The sequence below is a fragment of the Aythya ferina genome, assembly GCF_964211825.1.
Source record: "Aythya ferina genome assembly, chromosome: 5".
Classification (NCBI taxonomy): Eukaryota; Metazoa; Chordata; class Aves; order Anseriformes; family Anatidae; genus Aythya; species Aythya ferina.
This window is the reverse complement of record NC_140301.1, coordinates 54,555,045-54,575,216: the sequence shown is the minus strand read 5'-3', so window position 1 is coordinate 54,575,216 and position 20,172 is coordinate 54,555,045. Positions and strand designations below refer to the sequence as shown.

General features: G+C 41.8%; 1 protein-coding gene across 5 annotated transcripts in view; it reads left to right on the top strand.

The window, feature by feature from the left end:
- The window catches only part of CDC42BPB (CDC42 binding protein kinase beta), a 94,198-nt gene extending 76,625 nt beyond the window's left edge, over positions 1–17,573 (top strand). For 3 of the 5 annotated variants that reach the window (XM_084521771.1, XM_084521773.1, XM_084521772.1), the window contains 11 exons: positions 20–101; positions 3,492–3,708; positions 4,081–4,143; positions 7,657–8,253; positions 11,386–11,483; positions 11,586–11,670; positions 11,813–11,933; positions 12,025–12,142; positions 13,277–13,385; positions 13,478–13,548; positions 15,820–17,573. In XM_084521771.1, coding sequence (XP_084377897.1) covers positions 20–101; positions 3,492–3,708; positions 4,081–4,143; positions 7,657–8,253; positions 11,386–11,483; positions 11,586–11,670; positions 11,813–11,933; positions 12,025–12,142; positions 13,277–13,385; positions 13,478–13,548; positions 15,820–15,951 — 1,693 coding nt within the window. In that variant the 3' untranslated portion in view covers positions 15,952–17,573. Of the gene's footprint in view, positions 1–19; positions 102–3,491; positions 3,709–4,080; positions 4,144–7,656; positions 8,254–11,385; positions 11,484–11,585; positions 11,671–11,812; positions 11,934–12,024; positions 12,143–13,108; positions 13,148–13,276; positions 13,386–13,477; positions 13,549–15,819 lie in introns of all 5 variants that reach the window. The other 2 variants (XM_084521774.1, XR_014693844.1) reach the window with 2 other exon arrangements.
- Positions 17,574–20,172: the final 2,599 nt, after the last annotated feature.

The window sequence follows — 20,172 nt, the reverse complement described above, 5'->3', positions numbered from 1 at the left end:
TTGTTCTCTTTCTTACTAGAGATGAAGATTTTTGTGTCAGCTCTGTCCTCGCATCAGATGTAATACATGCAACTCGTAAAGACATCCCTTGTATATTCAGGGTATGGCTATCGATTTTTACTATTAAAGACAGTACAAATTAAACACCACTATTCTCTTTTTATAGTGAAGTATGGTATCCACATTTAATATTTTTTAAGTTATGTGAATTCTGATTTTCCTGATTGCAGAAGTATGAAGATGTGTAGAAATGTGCTGAAACGTGTACAAAAACATTATGATACTCCTCTTATAACTGAATTGTAAAGAGCAAAGTTCTGCTTTTAGTACTTCCTTGTGTATAAAGTTTGGCATCTTTTTTTTTTTTTTTTTTAACTTAATTATAATTCAGTTGCTTTAGTACATTCATGTATCGTATTCTGTTGGTATTACTGGATCCTGGTTTTTTTTTTTTTTCTTATTAGATTTGAAGGACTCTAGCTCTGGGAATTGATGTTGTAACAAAGTAGGCTGAAGATGGGGTAGTGCTTGCTGATTTTATTTTACCTTGTATCATATAAAAAAAAAATCAAAACTTTTTTCTTAAATTTCATTTTTAAGTATAGTAGGGAAATACTAAAATAAGAGAAAAGAATTAGCTCAGATAAACTCATTGTTAATGTTTGTTCACTCTGAATGCTGTATTTATTTTCAAATAACAGGAATATTTTTTCTAATTTGTATGTGAATTATACTCAATCTGGAATTTTAAAATATGGGGAAAAGCATGTTAATAGCCAATATCTAATCCCTTGCGTTTGAATACAGAAATTCTCACTGTTTTCAGCATCTCTAAACCTCAGTCATTTGGAATCCAGTCAGGGGAACATGCAAGCCAAAGAGCTGACAGTAACATACATTGCCAGTTACTTGGTCCTGTGGAGTTGTATTTAGGAAATGTCTTGGCTATGTGAATGCTACAGTGGTTTTGCTTTTTTTGCCTCTTTTTTTTTTTTTTCAGAAATACTTTCTGCAGTGGATTTGTCATCCTTTAGTTTACGACCACTCTTACCTTCCTTTTCCTAGTTTCTAAATGTTCTGTTTTTATTCCTGTCTGCCTGCTGTCTTTTCAAATTGCAGAACAGTGCAATCATTTTAAGAAAAAGGCATCCATACAGCTTAGCTTGCCTGACGTTCTGCTCTATTTTCTGCTTGTACTTTTTCTTAAATACCATTCCAGCTAAAAAGCTTTTGTCAAGTAGTCCCTGTATAAGAATATTTGTGTGATGGACACGATGAAATGTCTCTGGAGTTTGATCAGATTATCCCCTACTAGAGAGATTTGAGGAATTAACTAGAAGTCTGCTGGATATCCGTGTATCAATTTAGATATCCTGTTGACAGAGACCAGAGAAGATGCTGCCAATGTCCACCTCTTTTCTCAGTTTTATTCCCTTCAGAAGAGGAAATTCCTGCAACTGAAAACCAGTGATATCTGATGCAAGAGAGACTTATTTTCTTAATCTCATTTAATTCACCCTGAACATCACGTCTCTTAGATAGAATAGCTTATACAGCAGTTAAAACAGTTACTCCACATCATCTGTATAAAATATGGGGTCCTTCTTTCATATGTGTTATTTTATGTAAGACACGGTCATATTGGTGGCCCACCAGAAAGACAGACTTTCGTTTTCTGTTGGCGGACAATCCAAAAGAAGCAACAGATTGCTGCCAAACAATAAGTTATTGCCACCTCTAACCCCCCACAAAATCAAGAGGAGAAAGAACACATCTCAAACTCCAACAATCTCTCCTTGGTAACTGGTTTTAAAGATAGGTGGTAGGCCATCCTAGCATCCAGACATTGCAGTTGAAGTGCCATCCATCATCAAGAACTGTGTAACTTAAATAATAGTGTCCCTAGTGGAGTTCTTTTGTAAGTTAGTATATGTTATTCAATATATATTCAATGAGTTAATGAGTAAGTAAGTTGAGAAGACTTGAGTTACAGAGCAAATACTGGATTTTTGTATCATGACTAATGTTGGGGTAACTTCTACTTTTTACATTGATTGCATGAAAGATGCTACCTTGAAAAAATTGAGGAGTGTTTCATGATGGTATTTCACAGAGAAATCCTTGCTAAGTCTGGTGTGGGTTGCTTTTTCTTCAAATTTAGAAATATTGTCCACTATGTCTGCGTCAGTCTTTAAAATATCCTGAGCTGTACTTAAACACGTACAGTTTGTATGTTCATCAAGCTGTTGAGCAAACTAGTCAGTACTTTACCTACTGCTTTTCACTTTCATCTTACTTTTGGAGTTCTGTCTTTGATGTACAATTATCCCAAGCATGCTTTCAGATGATTTTCTTCACAGTGAACATTCTTGCTTAATCTACCCTTTCAGGAGGTGTATGTTACCCAGCTCTACCATATCACCCATGTTTTTTTGAATTTTCTCATCAAGGCATATAGGTCAAAGGTTTTTTATTCTGTGTATGAATAACCCTCTGTTTGGCTCTTTTTTTAATCTTTTGCTGCCTTTTTTTTTTTTTTTTTTTTTTTTTTTTATGTTTAACCATTGTTATTCTCCAAGTCCGTTGTGAGGGCTGGTACTGGTTGATGCCCTCTGTGACTGAAAGCATAGTTCCCATGCTCTCACAGTTCATATGATGTCTTCATAACAGACACAAAACTAATATTAAGAATTAGTAAGTGCGTACTTTGTTCAAAAGAGAGTTCCTGGATAGTTCCCATACTCAGGATAAATTCTGCTTAGAGATCTATAGGATGGTTTTCCTGAAAATCAGATGAAGCCATTGTGATTTTTGTTTAACTTGGTACTTGTGAAATACTGAGAATGAAGTACTTGTGCAGTACTTCTTTCTGAGAAAAAGCATGTTTTCCTTCAGAGCCTTCAATGACGATAAGATTTCTTCTTTTCTCTGGACAAGTATTTTGAAAACTAAATGGCAAAATCAAAATCTAGACCTGATCATAGCAATGTTAGTGGGTTTAAATGCTCAGAAAGCATGTTTCTCATTTTTCACAAGGTATTAAAAGACGGTGGGGAAAAAGTATGGGACAAATTATAGTGTGTATATGAAAGTCCATTTCAGAGAAGGAAGGAGCCTTTCGGTTGTGTCCATTGGTTGACGTGGTAAAGGAATGTAGAATTCCTTGCCTGCATTTTAGGATTCAGAATGCTTAAGCAAGACTGAGTATTTTTAAACAAAACCACTGAAGCTTGTGCATTTTTTTGAAGTGCTGTGGCCATGTTAGGTATGTGCTGAGCTGAATATTGCTTCGGTACATTACGGCATTGTTATGAATAAGTGTACTTTACTTGCATGGTTCTGGGAAGCAAATAATACTGACCAAGCAGTTACCGTATAGGTGAGAGTAATAGTGACAAAGTTGATGTATCAATTTATGTATGAAGTATATAATAATGACAAAAAGGGCTCTTACTGCTGTTATTAATTTTGCTTTCTCTGTCTGTTTAAAGGTGACAGCTTCTCTCTTAGGTTTGCCATCAAAGTCTTGTTCTCTACTGATCCTGACAGAAAATGAGAATGAGAAAAGAAAGTGGGTTGGAATCCTAGAAGGGTTGCAGTCTATCCTCCACAAAAACAGACTGAAAAACCAGGTTGTGCATATTCCACAAGAAGCCTATGACAGTACACTGCCTCTTATTAAAACAAGTTTAGCTGCTGCTATTGTAGGTATGTTTGTTTTAACTTTTATAAGTGTGTGAGAGTAGCTGAAGCTTTTAGCTGGGCTTCTGTAGTGAGAGCACTGATACCTTGAATTCCTCAGCTGAATACTTTCATAGGGAAAAACGTTAATCTTGCACTGATTATTCAAATTTTTCCATCCACTTGGGGGTAAATAGTGATTGCTGAACAGATTGTTTTAGCAGTATATATCTTATACAGCATGCTTTTGACAGACTACATAAACTAAAGTAAAATTGATTTGCTGTTGAAAATCTTTGTCCATAAATGTTTCCAGCTGTTCAAACAAAGCAGGCTACTTTAAAGATACGATTAAATATAGCTGAATTAATAGCCTTTTTCCCCCTTTTCCTCATTTAGATCGAGATAGAATAGCAATTGGTTCAGAAGAAGGACTGTATGTGATAGAGGTGACCCGTGACGGTAAGTTAGGCCATAATGCATGCAGTAATTATATACAGAATAATGAGCTCCATAACTTTTAGTGCTGTTTTAATATAGGTTACACAACAGCCCTTCAAGTACGGTAAGTATTAAGCACTGAGTTAATTGATGAGAATCAAAAGTGAATGTGAGATATAAACACTAATTTGGTCATTATCATTATATTCAGTTGACTGGCTGAAATTAAAGGGACAGGTTAGCGGGCATATTGACACGTTCTCACCTTAACTGTGTTTCCACAGCAGGTAGTGAAATGCTTCAATACTCAGAGCACACAGCAGCAGTTGATGGACAGTGAATTATCAGTCACTTACTAAATAGAATTTGAATCGAGTGAGGGAAATTTGGTGTGGAAACTTGTCCTAATGTGCACCATCAGACAGTTCAAACTGACGTGAAGTAGAAGCTAAACAGTTAGTGCAAGCAACACAAGAGAGTTGAAGACTTTGGCCATTACAAGATGTTATCCATACCCATGGAAGGGGGTTGAAAGTAGATGATCTTTAAGGTCCCTTCCAACCCAAACCATTCTATGATTCATTAAGGCCACTGTGTGTCATCTATTTCTTCCAGCTGTTAGAAATTTGACAACTACTCACATTGTTTCTGACCAGTGATGGCCAAAGTAGATTCCTTGCATGTCTTTCCATGATCCTTTTTGTTCCCTGAGCCCATGCTTCTTGCTGAACCTGCTCTTTTCCTTCCTGTTCTTAATAGACTGCCCTCTACTTTAGGAAGAAACGGTGTCACTTTTAGCCTGTTTTATCTGAATGCTTGCTATGTCCACTCCAGAAATTCACACAGATGTGTTCCAGGTGCCACAGTGAAGTGAATGCTGCTTTAGTCACTGACCAACACAGGCTTACACCCCCAACACTGAATTATCAAGAATCACGGATAGGGAATAAGGGAAGCATTCTTCCCTTTAGCCTGATTGTACTTGCACAAACACAGATAACTGGGAGACATGCCTTGGTATGGTGGGGAAAGCCAAAAGGGCTACTAGCAAATGAGCCTGGGGATGGGTAGAAGTTAATCCACATAAAATGTTATTTCAGATGTGGAAAAGTAAAGAAGGTCTGGTTAATTTTGCAGTGCATTTTCTTAACAAAACAAGATACTCAGTGACTTCTTACTGCAGGATAAAACAAACAATTTGAGTCAAACTGAATATATAGAACATATTTGTAACAAGCAATGCAGATTTAAATCAGTCTACTGCTACAAATATTCTCCCAGGTTACCATTGGAAATATTTATTTATTTCTCTTTGCCTTCAAAAGCAGCCAAACATACCTTGTGATATCCATACTTTAATGTGATTACTGACGCAGTCTAAATTCAGATAGTACTCTAAATCCTTGCTTTTAGTGGTATAAGAACTTAACAGCCTTGGCTAACTGGTAGGATTGTCTCTAACAAAATACCTAATGCTTTCTTCACCTATATTTATAGCCTCTGAGCTTAGGTTCTTCTGTTGTCTTTAACCTTCTGGGAGTTAATGATGGTGAGGTCACTGATACAGATTTGTAAAATGAGAACTTTCACAGTCATTTTTCCAGAGCTGCAAACTCCTGAAATATCCCTTTGACTGTTTTTAGTCATTGCCTTTCAAATCCCCAAAAACATAGTTCTTTATTTTTTGATTTGATGGAAGAATGTGATTTCCCTTTTTCAATGCAATTTAGTTTGGTTTGCAGTCATGTGAAAACTTGCACTTCAGTGTAAAACACAGCAGTGAATATGGGTTTCTAAAGTCTTACTTGACTTTCAAAATAAAATGAACTAAAAAAAAAAGCCAGAGATGTGGTTTTGAGGCAAAAAGCAAACTGTTATTGCTTCCTCTTGCTTAGAATAAGCCATTGCCTAATTCTAGGAGAAACTGCTTTGCACATGGAGACAACAGATATTTGAAATTCTTTTTAGCAGTAATAAATGCCATTCCTTTGAGTAAATTTCCAGTGGTCACCATTCTGTAAGTACTTAGATATAAACATGACTTAAGATGCAAGTAATTCCAGAGATTCCAGTATAGCTTCTTGCACAGAAGAAAAGTATACATTTAATTTGAAAGGTCATTTCATAAAGAAACAATTATCTGCATCACCATGCCATATGTAAATATGAAAATGAGTTACTGATTTTGGTTTTAAGTTAAAAGCTGTTTTCCATGAGTTTTCTGTGGCCAGTTCCTGTGTGTAATGACATTTTTATAAATAGTAATATCTTCGTCCAGTTATAGCAATTGAAATTTTCAGTGTTAATTAACTGCCAGCTGCTCATATCGAAGGCCTTTGGTCAGGATATCATTTAGCTTTTGACAAATAATCTAAACTGTAAGTTGGAGTTTGAACTAGGGAAAAAGAACTTTCTCCATGGCAAAGTTCCAGCAGTGGGTTATTTCACAGAGCATTTCTTCAGACGTATCATCTGTTTGTGCAAGTGTGGGGGGAAGCCACACAGCATGAGGATTTGTAATCTAAACAGCCAAAGTCTTGCTGTAAATTTACAGCAACTCTGTAATTCGGCTAGGCCACTTGACTAATACTGGGAAAAAAATGCAAATAGTTTCCAATTGATATTTATTTTTTATTACCGTTCACAAAGATTTTGAATTCATTTGGCTAACAGAAAAGTGAAAGTGATACTTTGATATAATTGACTTAGGCATGTTATGTACTATGCTTCCTAGTTCGGAATTGTTTCTGTTCTGCTTGTACCCCATGAAATGCTCACTGCTTTCTTCAATATGACGATAGACCTGCTATCCCAAAAGCAGAACAAGTTGTACCTAACCCTGTTAGGTGCTACTGACCCAATCTTAAATTCTGCAAACAGTGAAAACTCCCCAGCTTCCATAGGTAACCTAACCAGTCTCAACTGGGAGAAAGCTTTTCCTAGTGTCTGTCCTAAACCTTTCTTGCTACAGTTTAAGGCCATTCCTACTTGTCCTTTCTGCAGCACACGCAGCATTTTTTGCCTTTCCCTATAGGTAGTTAACACGGCTAACTGTATGGCTTTGTATTTGGAAGAGGCGTTTGCCAACACTACAGTGTTCTGTATCCCAAGTTCTCAGCGTTAAATACTTCATATTTCTTCCGTTTGCGTTTTGCTAATTTAGTTTTACTCCCTAATTTACTCAAGATACTGATGTTTTTCCTGAATGTGGAACCAGTTCCAGAAGATGTCCTGTCTTGCAATGAGTAGATAGTACAGATAAAAGAAAATTTCAGGAAAAATATATTTTAAGCAGCCTTTTCCTGCGAAGTGTTACTGAGACTGTATATCAATAAAGAGTTACAGGAACACTCTGGTTCAATATTAGTTCTGAGAATTAACAACAGAGCATCAAATGTGTGTAATAAGTGCTCTTTCTTATCTGTTCTTGTCTCTGTTCAGATTTATTTTCAGACATCGGTATGTAGTGGTGCAGTATTTCCAGGCCTGATAGTTTTATTGTTTTACTTACAGTAGCTGTCGTTTCCTTTGCAGTGATAGTCCGAGCTGCTGACTGTAAGAAGGTGTACCAGATAGAGCTCGCTCCCAAAGAGAAGATCATCATCCTCATCTGTGGTCGGAACCATCACGTTCACCTCTACCCCTGGGCCTCTCTGGACGGATCAGAAGGAAACTTCGACATCAAGCTTGCAGAAACTAAAGGCTGCCAACTGATCACAACTGGAACACTAAAGAAGAGTTCTGCAACTTGTTTGTTTGTGGCTATCAAGCGACAGGTTTTTTGCTATGAAATTCACAGAACTAAACCTTTCCACAAAAAATTCAGTGAAATTCAGGCTCCGGGAACTGTACAGTGGATGGCAGTGTTCAAGGACAAGCTCTGTGTTGGCTACCTGTCTGGGTTCTCTCTGTTGACCATCCAGGGAGATGGACAATCTATAAACCTGGTAAATCCTAATGACCCCTCGCTTATGTTCCTCTCACAGCAGTCTTTTGATGCCCTTTGTGCTGTGGAGCTCAGTAATGAGGAATACCTGCTTTGCTTCAGCCATATGGGAGTATACGTCGATTCGCAAGGTCGAAGGTCACGCATGCAGGAACTAATGTGGCCTGCAACTCCTGTTGCCTGTAGTATGTATATGTTTTTCTGTTGCCATATCCCTGTTGCCGCTTTACTTGTCTAAAAATAATCAGCATGTATTCTATTTTGCTTTGGTTTGTCTTCAGATATCTACAGTTTAAGTTGTGATGAGTTAACAGGATACGTATCCTGATGGTAGCTTTGGACTTGGCAGTCTCTTGGGCTGCGATCCTGGAAGCTGCAAGAAAACGAGCTCTGTCTTGGTACAGGACACAGAAGAACTAATAATGGAACGCAAAATAACTTCTGCAGAGAATAGTCCTGGATGCAGGGCAGTGTAAGACTGCTGCTTCTGTGAAATTCTGTCACGGTTTTTGCTCTAGAAAGCAGAAATGTCTGGTTGTCTTTAGGACGTCTTCTGTGTCCTGTATTCAAAGCACAATAGAAAGCTGGAGATCAAATGTGACTGCGACTCTAAACGTTCATAAGGATAACAAAACAGGAGGTGAAAATACTGCTTGTGGCAGCTGGTTGCAATTTTCTCTTTTTTTGTTGTATTTTGAGGGGGAGAATTTCCAAAAATAATACAGGCAGGTGAAGGGTGATTTTTCATGTGCTCTGTTCTTTTCAGGAGCGTTGGTTTATCAGCCGGTCAGGACAGCAGCACACGTGGAACATTTTTCAGTAGTCAGAGGCAGTTCATGATAAAACCCAGCTTTCTGTTTGGAGCTCAAATAATAATTAAAGTGGTTTGGGATGATTGAAGGCAAGAAATATCGTTTTGTTTAAATACTACACAGAGCAATTAGGTGTTCGTTGGCTTGATTAGGTCAGGTCCAAATAGCAGTTTGTTTAATTTTTATTGTCTTGAACTGAAATTGTTTGCTTGCTTTACTCAGACCTAGTTCTCTACAGAAGTCTGAAGCGAAGGCCCAAGGAAGCAATGCAGTTGCAGATTTACTTTAAAACACCATTAGCCAAAGCTAATGTTTCCTTTTCCTTTATCAGCTTTACAGTTTATTGTATTTCAGCAGACTAGCCATGCTAGTTAATTGTTTTGTCTGCTATTATTAGAAGCTGGTCTTTCTGTAACTATTTTATAGCATTCTTGTACCGCACGGTCCCAAGTGGCATTGGCCTAGGTTGTTCTTTTTAATAGAAATAGCAACGTTGTCCACTGCCAAAGGAAACTGGATTATTTCCCTTTTCTTCAGCCTTATCCTTCCTCAGTCCTGGTGTCTGTCACTAGTGATGGTGACTTTTTAATCACAGAGTGGCTCGGGTTGGAAAGGGCCTTACGGATCATCTAACTCCAAACCCCTGCTGTGGGCAGGGATGCCACGCACTAAATCAGATTGGCCAAGGCCCCATCCAGCCTGGCCTTGAACACCTCCAGGGATGGGGCATCCATAATTTCACTGGGCAACCTGTGCCAGGGCCTCACCACCCTTACAGTGGACAACAGGAAGAAATTCTTCAATCTAAATCTCCCCTCTTTTAGTTTAAGACCACTCCCCCTTGTCCTATCATTATCTACCCGAGTAAAGAGTTCTTTTCAGTCTTTTTTTTATAATCCCCCTTTAAATACTGAAAGGTCTGAGGTCTCCCCAGAGCCTTCTCTTCTCCAGGTTGAACAGCCCCAGCTCTCTCAGCCTGGAGAGGAGAGGTGCTCCAGCCCCCTGGTCATCTCTGTAGCCCTCCTCTGGACTTGCTCTAACAGCTCCACATCTTCCTTGTGCTAAAAGCGCAATAACAAATATAAATAATACAAATAAGAAGTAATAACATTTTTATTTTAAACTCTCCCATCAGCTCATCAAAGTGGCGGTTGTTCTGTCCTTGCTGCAGCTTCTGCTGTAGGAAGAGGACCGTGTTGTAAAGAGATTTTAGGCTATGCTGGAGAACTTGGCTCTAGGGTATTCAGCCACCTGTAAGGGGAGGCCGAGGTCTGTGTTAGCCCAGTCTGCTCCATGATTTTGGGCAGCCAGCTAAATGTGCTGGGTTTAGGCACATGTTGTCAGCTGGAGGGTGGTGCAGCACAAATGCTCAGCTCAGGTCTGGAAGCTGCAGCAGAGCCGAGCCCGGTGCGGGCAGGAGGTGCCAGGTCCCGCAGGGAACCAGCTGAGGTCTGACCAAGCTCACCAGCAACTGGCTGCCTGCTGGCCTTGGCTGTGAGCAGGCCGGGCAAATGTTTCCATCTGCTGCTCTGCAGTCTCCTTTTTTTTAGATATCCAAGCCAGCCATTGCCCCATATAGCAAGCAGCTGACCCTATGTCCCTTCTGGGATACATATATGTGAGAGCTGTCCAAAGACTTCTGTGAATGAGTTTTAAAAGCAGCACTAAAACATCATTTCAGTTCTTGTAAGGAGATTCTCAGATGCACTGAGTGTCCTATTTGGGTTATTTTCCCTTTGTTTATTGAAGCAGCTCTTGGTACATCTCTTCTCTACTAAGTCCCATAAATTTCTAGTAACTGTTCTTTATATCAGGACACAGTCATTACATGAGCAAAAGCATTTGATATGAAGCTGTAGGGATCTCTGCTTTTCGTTTGACCTAAAGTAAACTTGTCTGCGGATGCCTTTTATGCTTAAAAAAAAAAAAAAAAAAAAAAAAGAAATGGATTGTGAGCTTTAAGCATTGTGACATTTTTATGTTAACCTGATGAAAGCGACTCATACATGAATATCTAAAACTAGATATTTGTTAGCAAAAGAGGAAGGAAGTTCAGAATAGAACTGCATCAGGACTTCATGACCCACCTCCCAGATGGTGACCCTCTTTTCCCCTGTGCACAGCAGATGTACAGTGAGTTTGTGGCTTCCGAAATGAAGTAATCTGCTTCTATAGAAAAGCCAGCCTCAGTCCTACCACGTAACAAATTTATATGCATCTGAAAACGTCAGATGGCTTTCGGCAATTTCATGAAATCATAATTTGAAGATTAAAAATACTGCAAGGGTCAAACTTAAATCTTCCTGTGATGCTGGCAATTGGCGTTAGCAAAGCTGTTGTTGCAAAAATATCTGTTTGAAAGCGGGCCTGAGAAAAACAGTGATGTTTTACAATGTAGCTCACAAATAGAGGAAACTTTTGACTGTTAAAATTTGTGCAAATAGGTGTCAGGTATGGACTTCTGAAACCACATTAGGGTTTTCTGTTTGTTTTTAATCTGTGCAGGTTGCAATTCCTCATATGTAACAGTGTATAGCGAGTACGGTGTTGATGTATTTGATGTTAACACTATGGAATGGGTTCAGACTATTGGACTGCGAAGGGTAAGTACTTTTCTGTGAACACAGAACTTAATTCCAAATGAGATGGTTCTTGGCAGTGTATGCTAGGCTGGAGATAATTTTCTTTCTCCTTCCTCAAAACAGATCAGGCCATTAAACATGGACGGCACTCTGAACCTCCTGAACTGCGAGCCACCGAGACTTATATATTTCAAGAACAAGTCTGCAGGTGAGTACTGAGCAAGGGGAGAAGTGAAAGAATCCATCTGCCTGGATAATTTTAAGCAATGTCACCTTTGCATGAGATGAAACTTGGATACTTCTGGATCAACATGACTCTAAGTATATAAAATTGCTTTGTGCTATTACAGCTGGAGCTGTTCTCAGTGTACCAGAAACGTCTGACAACAGCAAAAAGCAAATGCTTCGAACCAGGAGCAAGAGAAGATTTGTATTTAAGGTTCCCGAGGAAGAGCGATTACAACAGAGGCGGTAGGAATTTAGTCTGTGTGTGTAACAGGTTGTACGTGATGGCATGCAAAGATCGGGACTGCTAATAGTAAAAATCACTCTGCTCTTTTAGGGAAATGCTTAGAGACCCTGAGCTAAGGTCAAAGATGATTTCTAACCCAACGAATTTCAACCACGTGGCACATATGGGACCAGGAGATGGAATGCAGGTTCTCATGGATCTCCCACTGGTAATGCACATTTGAAGGGGAGGGAGACGTATGTGTGTTTGTAATTGCTCAGGAATACATGCAAACATGAGCTGTGTAGGGTTCAAGTATCAATCTACGTACCAAATTCTTCTAATCGTTTTGAAAAATGTAACCCTTCCTTATGTATCCTTTAGATGTTTCTAAGTCCTGTGCAGAGAAATGCTATTAGCTAACTTAAGAATGAGACACTGAAAGAAACAGAGATCACTGCCAGGAACTTATTAGCCATTTTATAAATAATCAGTCTCTCCTCCTTCCTTTTGCTTGTTTGTCATCTTAAAATAACAGAGTGAGTTTCCTTCCCTCTCATCCCCTTGGCATTCTGGTCTGTTATCACCTCCAACAGGCTTTGAGCACATCTTTCACGAGCCCTGTCCCTGTTGGTACCCTTCTCCAGAGTCACCATTCCTCACTGCAAGGCTTCTCTCTGCTTTCTTCCTCTTCCTGTCCCTCCTCCGCTTCCTTAGCGAGGGTAGGAGTAGTTGCACACAGTTAGGAACTGCGCGGTGTGCTTGTGGCACTTGGACAATTCTGGAAGAAAAACAAGGAGGGGGGTGAATGCTTTGGAAGACAACCAAAACACGTGTAAGCCGTGGCATTTTACAGCATTACTTTTTGGTTTGCATTTAACAAATAGAGCATTTTGTGAGCTATTTGAGAGTGAAATCCACAAGAGGAAGGTGCAAAGGTACGCTTTTACGCTGTGTACCTTTCATTTTATAGCTGCTAGTCGGGCTTTTTCTTGTCCTTCTCGGCTGGCTCTGATGAGGATAATGCATTCATCTTTCAGCAGGAGGAGGAAGGAAAGCAGAGCTGTTGGCATGGTCACTGCCCCTTCATACCAGGGTTTGCTGGCTGACAGGTTCCAGTGGCTCCTGTCTCCAGCAGGTGGGAGGAGTGTCCAGTGGCTGCTGCGGGGCTTAGTTCTTTCTCTGTCTTTCTCAGGGTTTGTGTCTGTTTCTGAGAATATGTGGATGTAGTCAAGTAAGTTCAGAGTTTTTTCTGCCAATACTGGGTTGTGATAGCATCAAAAGCACAGAGTTTTTATCAGTAACAGCCCCTCGTTGGATAGCTGTGGTTGTTGGCTAACAAGGTGTTTCATTTCATCTGTAGAGTGTCTTACCCGCTGCACAGGATGAAAAACCATGCCCATCTACAGCCAACCTCTCACGGCAGCAGCAGCAACAGAGAAGCAAAACCTATATTTCTTGGCCCTCATCAAGTAAGGCTGGGAGCAATCTTGTCAGCTCTAAGCTGTAATTGATGGCTTCAGCAGGAGATGTAAAACTGCCATTTTTGCTCCTTTCTCTGCAGGTGGCAGCGATGTGGGAGGAGCGATGCCTTCCCGAAGCATGTCCGATCCCGACCAGGAGTTTGACAAAGAGGTAACGTAGCTTTTATTAAATGGAGACTGACAATATCCTGTTGCTGTAGATTTTCTTCTCCCAATAAATTAAATAGCTCAGAAAGTACTTCATGAAGACTGTGTTCTTTATGGAGATATATTCCCTCTGCAAATGTTTTCTCCAGCATGTAATAGCTGATTGTATGCTAGATAAGCCAGCACTAAAGCAAAGCTGTGAAAGGATCTTTTTATGGTGATATTTTAAGAAGTATTGTGTCCTGGATTAAGCTTTGTAGACAAGGCAATTTTGACTAATTGATAAAATGTCCTCGAAGCTCCTAGAAATGTTCTCTGGGCTATTAGCATAGAATAGGAAAGTAATACCACTCGTTAAATGGTTTTCTGTGCTCCCTTAAGGAAGACTTTTTGTCTTGTAACTTGAGAAGGAATAATATTTTAAAATATTATGTAATCTGTTTTTAGCAAGTGTGAAAGCGTGCGCTGGTTGGCAGTCGGCAGCCTGAAGATGTTCTGGCTGCACAAAGCTGGTGTCCCTAAATCTGGATGATGTTTTTTCCCCTTGATTTATCGTGGGTATAGCTTCTTGTAAGCTTTGTTCAAGTACTGTCTGCGCAAGATAAGTGTTAGGAAGTAGCACTGGCAAACTCCTGGATCAAGATCCTCTTTTTTTTTTTAGCGCCCTGTATAACATTCTGAATTTTGAAGTGTGGTGACTTAGCCTTTTCCTGACACCAGACCTTTACAGAATGCCTTCGTACATCCCAAATCACAGTGTTTGCCCAGACCTCTGAGCCACGCTCAGACTTCCTTTGTCAGAGCATTAAAAGCCCACTTGTCACCATTAAAGCAAGCATGTTAAAATGGGAATCTCTAAACATGGGCATTTTTAAAACTGTCTTGATTTTCAAAGGTGCTTATGACAGACTCTCCCAGTTGATTTTGTTGTTCTGTGGCATCCTTCCCAAAGTCTGTTACATTTTGCAATCTAATCGCTGTTTGTAGGCACCAGCAGTGGTAGATGGAAAGGATTTTTTTACAATGTTTTTGTTTTTGGTAAACCTTAAAATTCCTTGGGACATCTTAAATTTCAAAAATAGTAGTTTGTAGCTTGGAGGATCTGATGCCACCTTCTAGTTTATACTGCTTTTCCCAATGGTTTGTGACTTGGTCACAGCATGAGCAGGTTTGTGTTAAGATAATCTCGTTATAAATGGTCTTACTATTGCTTGAGGCATGCAAAACCTTGTAAGCAGCATTCTTGTAGGATGTTACCTTTCAGTATATTTGCTGTATATATGTTTCCTTTTTTAAAAATAACTTGCTGTAGTGGTACCGGTTTTTCCTGTGCATAAGCTGTGAATTTGTTCACTGCTCAGTGTTGTAACTCCTCAAAATAGTGGGAAACTTGCCAGCCATGTTGTTGAAGTGAGACCAGTCTGTGAAGGCAAATATCCAACATCCAATCTAATGCTGGGAAAATAACTGTGGATAGAGTGCCTTTATTAGATATTGACGTAGGGCAGCTCCAGTAAGTATATTCTGTTTCTGGATCTGATATTTGGCAGCCTTCACTCTTTTGTCAGGCACTTCACATGCTTGCCTTTGTTGCTGGTACTGTTTTGTAAACAGTTTGTGTGCTTGCTTCCTTCCTTCTCACCAAGCTGAAGATGATTTGACTGTAATTGTTTACACGTTTATATGGGCAGACAAATGTACTCCTTTGCTATAAAAATCTCTTGGAAAAAAAAAAATCAGGCTGGTAAACGCAAACTAACAATGCACAGATGGATGCGTTCTGTCAGGGAAGTTTTCACAGAGTCACAGACTTGTAGGGGTTGGACGGGACCTCGAGAGATCATCGGGTCCAACCCCTCTGCCAAAGCAGGTTCCCTGGAGCAGGCTGCCCAGGTAGGCGTCCAGATGGGCCTTGAATATCTCCGGAGGAGACTCCACAACCTCCCTGGGCAGCCTGTCCCAGTGCTCCGTCACCCTCACCGTGAAGAAGTTCTTTCGCATGTTTTGCAGTGGCTGAAGTAGAGGAGCCTGGGATTTAACAATTTCCACATGCTCTGCCATAATTCGTGTTAGGTCAGAAGGTCACCTTCAAGACTGCACTGAGGCCCGTTGAAGATAATGAAAGTGTTTGCATTAGCATTTAGCTACGAAATGAATCTAATGTGTGCTGCTTTGTAGGCCTTGCTCTCCCTAATTTTTCGAGTGCCTTGAAAGCTTTTGAGTGTAAGGAATTGTTTTTTAAGAAGTGTAATTTTTTAATGTTTCTCGTTAACAGCCTGATTCAGACTCCACCAAACACTCTACTCCATCCAACAGCTCAAATCCAAGTGGTCCCCCAAGTCCCAACTCTCCTCATAGGAATCAGCTGACGTTAGATGGACTGGACCAGTCGACCTGTGACGCGTAACACTACAGCTCTCGCCGTTCCGGCTTCGACCATCTACTACTCCACGGAGCATTCAAGAGCAGGGCAAAGCTGTCTCAGATGCTAGTGCCAAGACTGACACTGAATCTCTAGTGTTGTACAAGAATAATTATATATCCAGATTGTAGATACAAACTATTGAAATGAAGAAAGTTCTTTACTAAATAGCGATCAAGCTTTTTATGCGGAATTGTTCACTGTTACGGTTGATTCCTTTCTGCACAGCTGTGACACAGTTGTATTGCATAGGAGCATTTAAGGCCACCAGTAAATAGTCTTATTCTTATGCTGAAGAAGAAATAGAGAGATACTGATAATGTTGCTACAATATCAGGAATATTATTTTTCTATAGAATGATGTAATGTCTCATTAGCAGGAAATCCTTTTAGACACAGTTTGGACCTCTGAATAGGAAATGCGAGCAGGTCTAGTTACATCCTCAGAAAAATACACTTTTCCCTTTTTCCCATAACAGCTGGTTTCGTAAATCTTAAGGAGAATGCTAGGAAGCTGTAGGTTGTTCCCAACGTCGGTAAGAATCACCAGGAAGTCCAATAAAAGTTGGTTATAGCTTTGTGGCCTTTTAATTCATTTAGTCATTACATATTCAGCTGCATAACAGTCTTTCTACCTTTCTACCGACTTTTTAGTCTTGTACATAGGACTACTACCAGTTATCTTTTACCCATACCCTGCTTTTTAGTCCTCATCAGTCAGCCGTTAGTCAAGGCTTTTAAAATATTGGTAATTACTGCTGTGAAGAAACTTTTACTCCTAGTTCCTGCCTATCTCCTCCTGAGAAGTTTTCTCCTGATTTTTTTGGTGTAAGGACGCACTACATTGTTTAGCTAGCAAGCCTTCTTGCGGACACACTGCCCTTGAAGTCTGCTTGACCTAAGGGACTCTGTCACACTAAAACGTCGGTCTGTTCATTGGTTACCAAAGTGGAATGTGAAGGATGTGTAACTGGGGGTGCTGCTTTTCTCATTAATTGTATCCTCACCTGCATGAAGACCCCATGATTATTAATCAAGTATTGATCATGTAGAAAAATGCACAACACACTCCTGTATATTTTGCTATGGCCCACGTGCAGTGGTGATGTTTTGCGTGTATATTTAATCTCATGCTTCCATGTATTATACATTTAGTAATCAAAGGTTTGTGACCATGTTTCATTAAAAGCTTGTAATTAATTCAGTGGCTGGCATATCCAGTTTGTCATTGTCACACTAGTGTGCCTTCTGTGCCAATTTTATGACAGTTGGATGTCACTTATTTAAAATTTGGTTTAAATGGGCTAATGATATACCAATGGCTAATGTTCTTTTCTGAAACACTGTATAGGACGTGCACTTATCTTTAGTTTAAACTGAGTGTTCTAGTCAACATTTAATCCTGTTACGTTAAGTGTTCGACAGTACTTGCTCTTTTTCTCAGATTATTGATAAAGGGGCTCAGTTAGAGCTGGACACTACTGCTTTGGGGGTTTTCTGGTTTTTACTTTTTTAATGTAAGTCTAAGTCTTTGTAATTATTGAATTGTGAGAACATTTTTGAACAATTTACCTGTCAATAAAGCAGAAGAGGGAGGTTTTAAAGTTCATAGTCGTCTGTCTTGACATCTGAAAACAGTCCCCCACTGGCGCTTGCTGTCGTTTTGTGGTAAGTTTGCTTTGTCTACGTGAAAGTTTTACAGAAACTGAAAAATACTTTGAAGCTCCATTCCTGAATGGATTCTTCCTCTCCTACAAGAAGGGTGTGTTTCTGCACGTAAACGCATGTTCGGGAGCAATGGCAGGCCTTTGGGAGGGTTGCAGTATTGAAATCGTGCCCTCAGTTTGTGCTGGAGTTGCCATTTCATCAAGGCAGTGGCCCTGTTGATTCGTTTTAAATAATTCAGGTCATCATTTCCTTATGGCCAAAGCACAGTGAGGAGGCTGCAGGATCCCAAAGAAGCACTTCAGAACATTTCAAGGACTGATGGCATGAACGGTGCCCCACACATACCATGGAGGGGTTGGGAAGCTCCCCTTGTGTGTCCTGGGTGAGTGTCCCTTACCCCTACAGGCTGCCCAGCTGCCTCCTGGATGGGCTCTTGGTGTCTCACCCATCTTCAGGTGAACAGAGGAGGCCCCAGCCGAGTATTTTGGCTGTGGCTGCTCTGTGTTGGCCAGACCTGGGCAAGGCCAGCGGGCTGCTTGGCTGGGGAAGCGGTGCCGGCACTTTGCTCTGGGGAGGTGGGGGGAGAGCTGGCAGCAGGCTCGAGCTCTGTGTGCCAGGAGCCTTCCCACCAGCATTCATGCTAATCAGCCTTTGACTTTTAAAAAACGTTTCTACTGCTCTTGAGCTGATTTTTCTCCGCACAGTGAGGACTTCAGATGACAACAAAGTCTTTAATTATGGGAGTATTAAATCATAGCACTCAGCAGTGCCAGGGCTTGGTTATAATTTAAGCAGGAGAACGTTTCTAGAAAAATAAATGAATTGCTCAGTGTGAATACATTATTCTTCTTTTTTTTTCCCTCAAATCTGTCTGAGCAGATTCCTCCCTGAGGCCCCCACCACAGCCCTTTTCACATCTCCCGTTCCCTCGGGGCTCCTGCTTCTGGTTACCTTAAGAGTCCTCCTGAGCCCTCAGGAGAACTTTCAGTAACGTGGAAATTCAAGACTCGCTCTGAAACGCTCCTCTGACGCTGCACTTTCTTCTCCCTGGAGGCTGCCAGTCTTGGTATCACAAGCGAGGAATTCGGTTATGCAAGGAATGAGGATAATTCGGGCTCTGCCCGTTCCTCTGCCAATTCCAGCCTCACGGCAGTGTTACAGCGGGTCCTGCTGGAGGCGGTGACGGGCCTGCCCCTCACCACGACGCTCCGGTCACTTCCAGCACGGGTCCTCGCCACGCGGGGCTGTGTCTTTTGGCACACGGTCTGGTGCCACTCGCTACCCGGAGCTACACAACCCTGCCAACACCTCCAGAGCACAGCTGTGCTGAGAGCAAACAGCTTCCTAAATGGGTGCAATCTGCCGGGGTGTGTGTTTGTAAACACTCGGTGTTTGCGCGCTGCGTGCCTCGCACAGCTAAGTCACAGGGAGGGGACTTCAGCGGGGAAGCATCTCGCTGCTTCCCTCAGCCAGGTCGGGCAGCCCTGGGAGGAACCAGGTGCACGCAAATCTCACGGAGCTGCCAGCAGCAGCCGCTGCAAAGCAGCACACGGCTCCTGGCATGGAGCAGCCCTTTTCCGAAGGCCGGAGAGCTCCTGCCCTACAGCCTCGTGCTCAGAGCCAGCCCCACCTCGGTGTGCCAACCTCCTGCGGGTGTCCGTGGGGCCCTGGGGTGACGGCGGAGCAGCCACCGCTGCGGGACGATGGCACCGTGCCGGCTGTGCAGGATGCTCGGCCTGCCCGTGCCGGCGGGGTGAGCTGAGGACAGCGTGGAGCAGCGCGGGACGTGCTCCACAAACAGCAGCTGCAGTGCTGCAGCCAGCCAGGGGAGGAACACGAACTCAGAAATCAGCCCTTCCCCGGCCTTGCAGTAAATATTTTCCCTGCTCCCCGATACGATGCAGCACCTTTTTTTTTTGTCACCTGACAGCACGGGGGAGGCAGCTTTATGGGTTTGGTTTACCACAGCCGAAGCCCCCAGGTTTTTACAGCACCGCTTCCCGGTCCCTTACGCAGCCCCTGCTCTGCGTTCCTGGGAGGAAGAGCAGGAGGAGCCCCGAATGCTGATGAGAGGAGATGTCCAGCACGCTGCTGGCCACGGCAGCTTCGCCTGCTCCTTCCCTCCAGGGGTGCCAAATCGCACCCCTTTAGCTGCTGCTACCCCCTACTAAAATTAAATAAAATAATAAAATTTAAAAAATGCATCGGGCCTGGGCTGTTCGCAGGCTCTGTGACATTTTGGGAACCAGCACCTGAGCTCAGAGCTGCACAGCTTCTGCACAGGGCCCCTGCAGCAAACCAGAGGTGGGCACGGCCAGACGAGCTGGTGTCCGTCAGCGCTCTGCAAGTTGCTTTTTCTTCTAAAACCCCGGGAGCCCAGGACTCGTGAGTGAGCTCCCACCACTGCCACTAATGCGTTTTGCATTAACGTGTCGCAGCGGGGACCCCGGCCTCGCAGGCCTGAGCACGACAAAGCCATGGGGTACCCAGCTGGGCCGCGCACAGCCTTGGCAGCAGAAACCACGGCCCCAGCGCGCT